Source organism: Apteryx rowi, unplaced genomic scaffold, assembly GCF_003343035.1.
Source record: "Apteryx rowi isolate R43461 unplaced genomic scaffold, aptRow1 scaffold_81, whole genome shotgun sequence".
Lineage (NCBI taxonomy): Eukaryota > Metazoa > Chordata > Aves > Apterygiformes > Apterygidae > Apteryx > Apteryx rowi.
This window is the reverse complement of record NW_020451105.1, coordinates 1,656,718-1,667,205: the sequence shown is the minus strand read 5'-3', so window position 1 is coordinate 1,667,205 and position 10,488 is coordinate 1,656,718. Positions and strand designations below refer to the sequence as shown.

The 10,488-nt window shown below is 40.4% G+C and overlaps 1 protein-coding gene across 1 annotated transcript in view; it reads left to right on the top strand.

Moving 5' to 3' along the window:
• The window catches only part of CCND1 (cyclin D1), a 19,811-nt gene that overhangs the window by 4,799 nt on the left and 4,524 nt on the right, over window positions 1-10,488 (top strand). Inside the window, exons 5-6 of the mRNA XM_026089325.1 lie at window positions 262-421; window positions 5,852-6,000. Of these exons, the coding sequence (XP_025945110.1) occupies window positions 262-421; window positions 5,852-6,000 (309 nt within the window). The remainder of the gene's footprint in view (window positions 1-261; window positions 422-5,851; window positions 6,001-10,488) is intronic.

The window sequence follows — 10,488 nt, the reverse complement described above, 5'->3', positions numbered from 1 at the left end:
CCGGCCCTCTGCGGCGCCCCGCGTCAGCCCCGGCCGGGCCCCGCCGCTCGTAGCGTCTGCGGTGCGGAGAGCCGTGCACCGAGGTGATGCCGCGCTGCGGGAGGATTCCCCCATCCCGGGCAAGCGGGCTCAGCTCAGCGTTAACTCGCCCAGATGCAGTTACTGCATGTCCAGCTGTGTATGAGTGGAGCTAACCACATTTTCCCTCTTCTTCTTCCTGTTCTCTTCTTCTTCCCCCTTTCCTCCCTTTTGTTTTTGCAGCAAATGGAGCTGCTTCTGGTGAATAAGCTGAAATGGAATCTGGCTGCAATGACCCCCCATGATTTCATTGAACATTTCCTAACTAAAATGCCTCTGGCAGAGGACACCAAGCAGATCATCCGTAAACACGCTCAGACTTTTGTGGCTCTCTGCGCTACAGGTATGAGCCCTGCACATGAAACAAGGCGTGTTGCTCCCCTACACAAACCTACCCCCCAGCTTGTAAGGCTTCCCGTAGCTATGGGCTAAAGTGAGTTCACAGAGCTGTGGGGAGGTAGTTTAAGCCCCGATTATTGCCCCCGCTTGTTTGCAGAAGGTGGATTACGTTGCAGAGGTAAGTTTTTCAGAAGATATTTTTCTTCTGAGTTGAATAAGCATAATCTTGTTGTCTGGAAGGGCAGAAGTGCCCCTTCTTGGTAGCTTAGCAATTGAGTTTGCAGCTCAGAGTGGCGTGATTTCTTCACCTCTGTATATCAGGTTTTATGTGGGGCTGCAAAAGACTTACTGCCCATATGGGGAATCCCTCTGTGTGGATTCATTCTTAAGACAGTTTTTAAAGGCACAGAGAGAGAGAGTTAGCTTGTGAATAGCTCTGCGTGGGGGTTTTAAAACTTCCCTCTTCAAGTTGCCTCTTCCCCCCTCCTCTGTGGCTGGTGGATTGGAGGAGGGCCACGCAGCACAGAGGCTTTCCTGGCACAGGACTGAGTCTCTGCCATCTGCACCCTTCTGACCATGTGCTGCGCTGAAGCCATGTGCAGGGGCGGCCTCCAGAGGAGCCAAAGACACCGACTGTTCGCTAGGCCAGGTTTGCAGAGGCCTGATCTTTGGTTTCAAGGGCACTGTGTGCGTGCGCGCTTTCTTTGAAGCTCCATGTTTGCATGTGGAGTGTGTGCGTGTATGTATTTGTACATGTACTGGTGTTACCCACTGAACCCTAATGAGTGGGAAGGAAAAAAGTTTAGAAGAGTCTTTCTGTTCTCCAGATCTTACTGTTCCCACAGGACGGAATGGAGGAGGGGGGACAAAGGAAGTTCTAAAGGGAAGATACCCTGTTTGAACAAAATGTATTCAATGCATTTTCTTTTAGTATGACAAGACAAATCCAGGAATGGCAAAAGAATAAGAAAAAGCAGCCAAGGCAAATTTCTTTAGCAGTAGTATGTAAAGAGGAATGCCAGGCACCCTGTTAACACTGATAAATTTACTGTAAAGGAGATACAGTGCTTTATTAAATGTTAATATTCAGTAGCACTGTACTAAAAAAGAGACCAAATGTGCATTTGGACTTGAGAAAAGGTGCCCACACTTGAAAACCTTGGTGGGATGTGTGTAGTCAATGAATGAAAAAAAAAAGTTTTATAGTTTATTTTCAGAGAAATGGATTTTGTCAAAAGATTCAAGAAAGATTGCAGGCACTTAAAAAAGAAGAAAATGTTGTTTTCACAGAGTCAGCCCTATTGCAAGGTCTAAAGATAGAACAAACCATAAAAGAGAAATTTATAAACAGTGGCATTGCTTTTCATCTTAGGCCTAACATCAGAATAACAGGCAGTTCGTAAGTCAGCTCGCCTGGAATAACGCTCAGTGTTCTGAGTGATACAACATTCAAACAGCTTTCAAAATACCTGCACCAACATTTTGGGAAAATCAGACATATTCTCCATGACAGATTGAACCAAGTAAGGCTGCTGGGACTCCGAATATGTGATTTGCTATGTTTGAAGCTACCTCAGTTGTTAACTAAAAAGAACAGCTACCTGGCCTCCCCTTTGGATTTGGGGATGTTTAACCTAGGTTGTTGTGTTGGCAATGACAGGGATGAAAACAAGAGTAGTTCAAAGGTTGGAGACTTGCTAAGAGTCCAGTACTTTGATCTACTGTCGGTGTTGTTATGTTTCTTTTAGGAAGCACATCCAGAGCCTTTTTTTAACACTGCTACACACCACAGCTGGAGAACGGATCAGTAAATGGGACCCATGTTCTGGGAATTTTACTTAGCTTTAAAACAACAGTGCTGAGCTCACCAGAATTGGGACCCTCGTCAGCTCCCTACTGAAGTTGTTGGGAATATTGCCCGGAGATACAGCGTTCAGGAAGGCTGCCACTAGGCTCTGTATTTTTATTGTTTCTTTGGCTGTCAGGATTTTCTGTACGTCTTGCTTTCCTCATGACCTCTTTGTTGGGTAGTGAAGATAACGTGTGGCTAAGTAGCACCTGGACTTTGCTTTGCTGTTGCTGGGTTGTGTTGCATTTCCCCTTGCCAGAATGAACCTAGATGGACTGCAAATGCATTGTGCTTGCCTGGATGTTGTGGGGCCCAAACCAAAGTCCACTGAAAACACCGTAAAACTCATTTAAGTGGCCTCAGGAGCAAGTGCAGTATATTCGTTGCTTGAATACAGCCTGTGTCCTCTGCTAAAGGAAGGTGTGATAAGAAGACGCGGCAAAATAATGCTTGAATAGAAAATCTCGGCCAGTTGGCTTAACAAGGTGAAGGCTGGGGAAGTGCTTGGAGATGTGTGCGTGTATGCGCGTTTGTTCCAGAAAGAGAAGGTTACATTGCAAGGTGAAGTTGAGGGGAATTCCTTCTAAGCTCCCTCTTCAGCTGTCTGCCTAATACAAGTGGATTTGTCTGATTTGGTTTAGTTTTGAAAAATATATTTTCACCAGAGGATGTCTTTGTGCTGTGGTAGGTTAGGGAGAAAAAGAAAAAAAAATTACCAGGGGTTGTTTGAAGTTAACACATAATTGAGTTTAATGAATGAGGCTTTGGCATGGCCAAGCAAGGCAGGGAGAGCTCAAAAGGAAACAGGCCTCTTTTGGCCCAAGTTAAAACCAGTGCTGAGGGAGAGCTGCAGCTCTATACAAGCATAACAATGAATAGCAACAAATATTGGAGCTTCAGCATTTCATTATGTTCCTCTGGTTATCAAAACATACCAGGCTCCTTTTATATTATTATTATTGCTATTGTTGTTGCTTTCTCCTTTCGGATGGAGAAAGACCTCCCTTTGAAACAACTGTGCTACAATTCTCCTATTCTCTGGCCTTTATAAAATTGGGAGTCTCAAGGTATGTGACCAGTTGGAACCTGTTGCATCTTGCAGCAAGTGATTTATGTTCGCAGTTTTGATTTGCCTCAATGAAAAGATTTTCATTCATAGCCCCCAGCTCTCCAGACGGATGGAATTGCTGCTCCATTTAAAAAGGAAAAGGGGTGACTCGCCTTGTTAGGAATTTTTTTTAAAGCGCTGCAGCGCCTATATGCCTGCTTTGTCCTCCCTTCAGGGTGGCTGGCATTCTTCTCTCTCCTCCCCCTCCTCTCTCTCTCTCTCTCTCTCTTTTTAACAACGCTGAAGTTGTTTATTCTTTTTGGATGAAGTCTCAGATAGGCTACTGGGGATGTGTGCTTCAATTGATGGGGCCCCCTACCCCATTGTGGCTGTGTCAGGTCTAATTCATCTCACCGAAGCCCCCTTGTTCCTGAGCGCTCAATAGCGCAAGATGAGGCGATGGAGGCTGACAATGATGCCACACTCTTCACTTGGGGGCATCCAATTACAGGCGAGAGGGGCCCCCTGATTAATATGCTGAAATTAGTGGCCTCTGCCACAAATAATTCCTTGTCGAGTTGCAACAAAAAGGCAGTCCATGCTGCTTGTCTAGAGTGGTTATAGGCACAGACACAAACTGGTCATTTAAACTTCATTATCACTTTTCCACCTTGGAAAGAATGAGGGTGTGACTATGAATTCATGTTCTTGTTTACTGCTCTATTTAAATGAAAAACACAAATATTAATCCTAAACATGATCCTGTCAGGACAGACTCATTTAACTGACACATTTTGATCATATTCTGCGTGTGGAAATCAATAAGTACTGGCGCAAACTTGCTGTCACTGTACCCCTCTGAACGACTGAATCTTGGTGAAATTCATCTTTGCCCACAGAAACACCTTATTTCTGAAGTCTACCTGCAACTATGTATCAGTATTTCAGTTCGGGGACTATCTTTGGAAGGGATGTATTGTCAGTAACCAAACTGAACTATTTGATTATCTGGAAAGACAGAAGTTTGCTAGGAGGTGTGCGTGTTTGTATGTGTCAGGAAATGGGATTAGGAAAAGGGGAAAAGTGGAATTAGTTTTACACATGCTAACAAAGATGAGATGACCTTAGATACAGTTTGGCTTTTTGTCGACTCCATCACAAAAAATTTGGCCAYAACTAATCGTATCAGCTTAATTTTGGAGGTTCATGGAACGCTGGATGAAATGCCCTTTTGAAGGTGGGGTATTGGTCTGGGCTACAATGGACTGTCAGAGATATATGAATAGATTTAGAGAGAGGACTTTCACAGAGTCCTGAAGGTCTTTAGTTTCACTGGTAAAACATTTACACAAAAGTTATTTTATCATAATAAAGGAGATGCATGATTTAATACTTTTAACTGTTCCACTGAGCCCTCTAAGCTATCCATTCCTTTGATTTCATTCAAGAGTTTGACAGATGGTTTATATTTTTTCAACCCAGAGGAAGTTGTATTCTGATAAAAGCTGAAGGAATGTATCTCAGGTTCTTGTGTATAATGTGGCATTTCCCCTTTCTCCTTCACAAAATTAGACATTTACTCGTGCCACTTATTTGCTTTGTTTCTGATTCTTCTCCAAGGTGTACGCTGCCCTGGATCAAACGCATTCTTGTTTAGCAGAAAGAGCCTTAGCATTAAAATGTGGATTATTCTTATTAAGAAGAAAAAAAAAGGCTAAAAGGCAGAGATAGCCCCTTAAGGAATCATGGGAGTGGCTTTGTGGAGAGACCTACAGCAATGCAGTCTGGAAGGGGGCCCAGCCTCTTGTCAGCATGGTGTCACATCAGAATGTAACTGATTGTCCGCCAATTCTTGGGACCCCCGTCACTTAGTTATGCCACATTTACATTAAATCCCTGTTGCCAGGATGGATGGCAGCCACTGACAAGAGACAAAGCATTTTTAAGATGAAACCTTAATTTAAATATGGATTATCTGCCTCCTGACGGGGTTAAGCAGTCTTTCTCTTTCTTTTTTTCTTTTTGTTGATGTTGTTGTTCATTAAAGTTATATTCCTTTTAATGTCAGTGTAAAGGTTTCTGCTTTAAAGGGCCCAGAGACTTCTTATTACAGTGCACCTAGGATCTGACCATGCTAAACACTTAAACACTTAAGAATGTGAACAGGTTTTCTCAGATGTATAGTGCTGTTGACCCAAAAGACATTATTCATACGAGTAAAGTATTTAAACATTTGAAGAATGGGGGCCCTGCTATGATAAAAATATCTCAAAGTGATGAATGGTCTCCCAGGCTTACTGCTAAGAAGGGCTACTCACTCAAGTACAGTTGCTTCTGTGGATAAGTGTTTACAGGTTTGGGCCTCTAACAGTTTACAGCAGGAGGCACCTTTCTATTCATAATTTCCCTACCTTTTCAGATGCAATAGTTGGCAACTGAAGCCAGCCCATGCTGACAGAAGAGACTGTATGTGTATGGGAAGGCTTGTCCTAAGAAATCATTTTGATCTTTTTTTCCCCTCTTTTTTCTTCATACAGATGTTAAATTTATTTCAAACCCGCCTTCCATGATCGCAGCTGGCAGTGTAGTAGCTGCTGTGCAAGGCCTGCATCTGGGGGACACTAACACCTTCCTCTCCTATCAATGCCTCACACATTTCCTATCACAAGTTATCAAATGTGACCCGGTAAGTGACTCTTTCTCTTAGATTCTCTTGATTGCCTGCCTCAGAGTTTAAGAATAAAAGCCTGCTTACTGCATAGTAGTTGATCTGACAGTAAATCTTGATGAAATTTAAGCCTCAGAGTGGTTTTTTGAACATGTGTTTGTCCTAGTTATTTAGCCATCATTATATATACTAATAATCAGTGATTATGCTGCTGCAGTTCATTGATATAAATGCCACATCCAGTTCTACTGTTTTGTAAGACAGGAGTATTTGACAAAGCAAAGGAAACTTTGAATTTATTTTAAGACAATTGCAGAGGCTATATTTAGTACTAGGTAATTAAAGCAGGAGTCTATGTAAAACAAAGCCTTTAAAATAAGACAAGGAAATAGTTACTAAGATTGCAGTAAATAGACCTCCTGGTATCTCTGACCTTATCTTTGACTATTCTTGAGACCTTTTATTGTGACAAGTGGTGTGAAAAAGCCCTTCTTAAAAGAGTTCTAATGATCTAATTTGGTTTATTACGTGCTAGACCTGCACAGTAGCTGGTATTGAATTCCTTTTTGGAACAAATGTTTGCCCCACGACTTTCTGACAAGGTAGATGGTCCTCACAGGACTCTCATTTTGCCCTGCAGCTTCCAGGAGATGCACATCAGTAACTAGTGAGCAATAAACCTTTCATGAGTGAATGGGCCAGGAAGGGAGCCTACAAGGAAGACCTAAAGTCAATGATCCATGTCATAATAGTGTGTGAAGTTGGGGCAGAGTTGAGCTTTGTTTTGTAACAATGTGGAAGACCAATAAATAGATGCTTTAAAGAGGTTCTTGTGAGGTCTCCAAGCACTGGACAATGAGTCAAATAAAGACAATCCTGTGGTTAGTAGCAGAATCTTTGAGATGCTGTTAAATTATTTTACATGTTCATAATTTAAATATAGAGAGCTATATTAGTCCAGACACTTCAAAACAAATTTAGTATAATTGGACTTTATCAACAAGATTGAATGATTTCTGGAAAGATGAATGCATCATCAGGAATTACTCATAAAAGAGTAATTCGATAGAGTATCTGTGGGAAGCAAATGCTGACAAATGCTGTATCACAGCTTATTATTTTGTTCACCTGAACAATGCCTCAGTATTTAGCATGTTATTTTTGCCCTTTATATTACTGCAGCAAAAGTAGTATGGATCCAGCACTGAAACATTAAATACTATGAGCAATTTAAATGCTGAAATAAGATGCTGTAAACATCCTGCTGCTCAGTTTGGTATGAACCTGTAATGCTTTTAGTGAGGTTGTGAACAATGTAGGTATTTCAGTGTACAGTTGGCTTCTATCCAGTGCAAGATATTCAAAGCAGGTACTTAGGAAAAATACTAGGCTTGCTATCTGTACTGATAGTGAGTATCTGATGCAAACAAAAATATTATTTAATCATTCCTGATACATAGCATTAAAATAGATTCTCTCATCATGGAGAACAACAGCATGTCCTTATGTGACTTGACTTCATTGATGTCGGAGTTCTTTTAAAAGAGAAGAAAGTATCTTTAACAAGAAGGGTAATTGCTGGTTATTTATTTTTTTTGTTCAGAGTCATTGCAAGGCCACAGTCTGTGTGACCTGAACTTAAGAGCTTTAAGAAGAATTAATCCTCCTTCAACTTTTATTGCTAAATATACTTATGCTTTAGAGCAGCAAGAATTTGAAATAAGGTTTTTACATAGCTTGCTACAGAAAATAAGAATCATCATAGAATTATACCTAAAAAGTTAAGTAACTCAAAGATGGAAGCATTACTTCTATCTTATTTCTTGCTTGGTGTTTTAGAGTAACATTACTACCACTCTCATGTTTGTATCAGAATAAGAGAACAGCATCTTTCACTACTACTGTTTTGAGTAGAGAAAGCTACTTGGTTTCATACATAGCATGATTTTCCTGCATTGAGATTTCCAGTAAGACATGCCTATGCAGCCAGGAGTATCAAATGCTATTCCTTAATATCTATATGAAGTTTGTTACTCCACAGTGATGGTTCTTCTTGTCAAACTGTGCAGTTGAATATGTTTTATATTGGATTGTCCTGAAATATTAAGAGCATGCATTATAAAAACATGGCTAACATTCTGCCTGATTATCTATTAGCTAGAGCAGCTGGTCTGTTGGATTTCAGGTTATATAATTACACTTTTTTACCTTTAGTCTCAAAGAAAGCTGAATCTAAAGTAAAATGAATATCACCTGATTGGAATTCCTTTATGGTTCATGTTTATATTGGTAGGAGTCCAGTTTCCCATTTTGCCTTTGATCGGGGTAATTAGAAGTCAGATAATCACAATTAGAAGTCTTGGGCTGTCTTCCATCATTCTATTCCTGACCCCATCACCCAAACAGATTGAATTTTAGCTGACATTCATTTCCAGGCCAGAAATTTGCTAAACTAGATTAGATTGGCTTTCCTTGCTGTCTGTTAGTACATTGGAATTTGTCTCCTGCCTGCCCCTCCTCAGAGGCACCTTCAAACATGTGCTTGTTATCCAGGATGGGTCAGGCAGTAACAAAGGATTTCCAAGCAGCTTCTTTTTTGTTGTTGTTTGTTTCCTTTAGTATCTGACCCTGGAATCTGATCATGTCTACTGTGTGTGTGTTAAAGGTATTTGACCACATCAGTTAAGCTAGCAAGTCTTTTTTTCACTGAGAAGCTTAATTAATCCAGGAAGGGTTTATGACCTTGAACAAACTGTGGGCATTGAAAATTTGGGTAGCGAAGCAGAAAAGTTGTTGGGAGAAGTTATCAGAGTAACACACAAGTCTTGTATTTGCTTTTGAGTATTGAGAAGTACTAAGAATGAAAAACAAAACTCCGATGGGATTGTTCACAGTGAATTTTATATTTTGCAGTTATTTTTGCCAACTCTTAAGATGTTCCTTCAGACAAACTGTTCAGCTGATAGCTATCTGAGCAAAAATGATTTGGACAAAAACACCTAAGATATTTCAAAAATTGTTGTTCACTGAACTGTAGCTTAAGACACAGTCTGTTCATAATAAATTGTAAAGGTTATGTATCTTTAAAAAAAGTAGAGTTATAACATACTGTCCTCTCAGAATCTCACAGGAAAAAAAATTGTGGTCAAAAATTACCTTTAAATTATGTAGTACAGTGTAATTATTCATGACTGGACTCCAGAGGGAGAAGAATAGGTATTTAGAGAAATCCTTTTGAATGGTTTGCAAAGTGTACTAATTGCTTATTTCACTTGAATTACTTTGCATATTTGTTTCCAGAGCTCAAACATGCTGTATGCAAATGGTAGCATTTCCAAAACAAAACAAAACAAAAAAACAGAACCAGGACTTGATTTGCTCTGAAAATAAATTGGTTTTCAATCTGGAACATTGAACATACTACCTGGATAGAATTGTCCTCAAAAGTGCTGGGCTTCTGAGAACTGAAAAAAACTGAAAGCTTTTTTTATGTACTACTCTAATACATCTAATTCCAAATGTGACTGAGGTATGTGCTACAGGGCATGCAAATAGAAGTCTTACAGTCAGAATTGATCTGTCATATCTTGGAAGGGGTGAAGGGACTTCATAGAAGGCCAGAGGTATGTAGGAGCCAAAGGCATGATGACTTTAGGATATGAGGCGTTTCTTTTTGTCATTTAAAATGCTGTGTGTCTCTGTCAAAAGGAAATATTACACTAGGGTTTAAACCAGAAAAGGTCATAGGTTATGTGTTTTCAGTGAGCTGTAACTGATGGTCTGATCTGCTTAGAGGTAGGATTAACCTCCCTCTCTCTCAGAAAGGACTTGCAGAGAATTGTTTGCTTGGGTTTCTAATCTTATTTTACCCCAAATGCCATGTGCCCTTACTGGTGGCAGAGGAGATTCTTGTGGCAGTGGAATCAGTGAAAAGCTGGTAGATCACACAAGAAGCCTCTGAATGAAGGCAGAATTGAAACTGGGAAATAAAGAAAACAGCAGGCAGGTCACCCTCTCAGGAAAACAACATTCATTCTCAGTCATGCACATCCTAACACTTTTGACGGCAATTTATCATGGAAGACTGGGTTCACCGCAAGGGCTAACACATGTCATAGGTTAAATCAGAAAAGGCAATACTGAAAGGAAACTTCAAAGTCCTTCATACACAGAGTTAAATATGTTGAAAAAAAGCTTACGATGTTTGTTATAAAGATATGAGTAAAGAGCATGCTGGAGGAATTTTGGCAAAATGTAGTGTGATTGTTTTGCCTATTTAAGGCACCATTTCTGTGTCCTTGCAATGGATGTATGTGGTTCTGAGGAATACATAGCCCTCATTAGCAGAAAGTTGGATGGGTTGAGCTAACAGGCCTTTTCCGATTCTAATTGCTGTGGTTCTGTTAGTGGAATTGGATATACCTACTGGTATGTTTTAATGTCTAGGGTAGTTCCCTTTCCCACAGTAGACATGATCTGCTAGGTGCTTTGTGCTTTAAATCACTG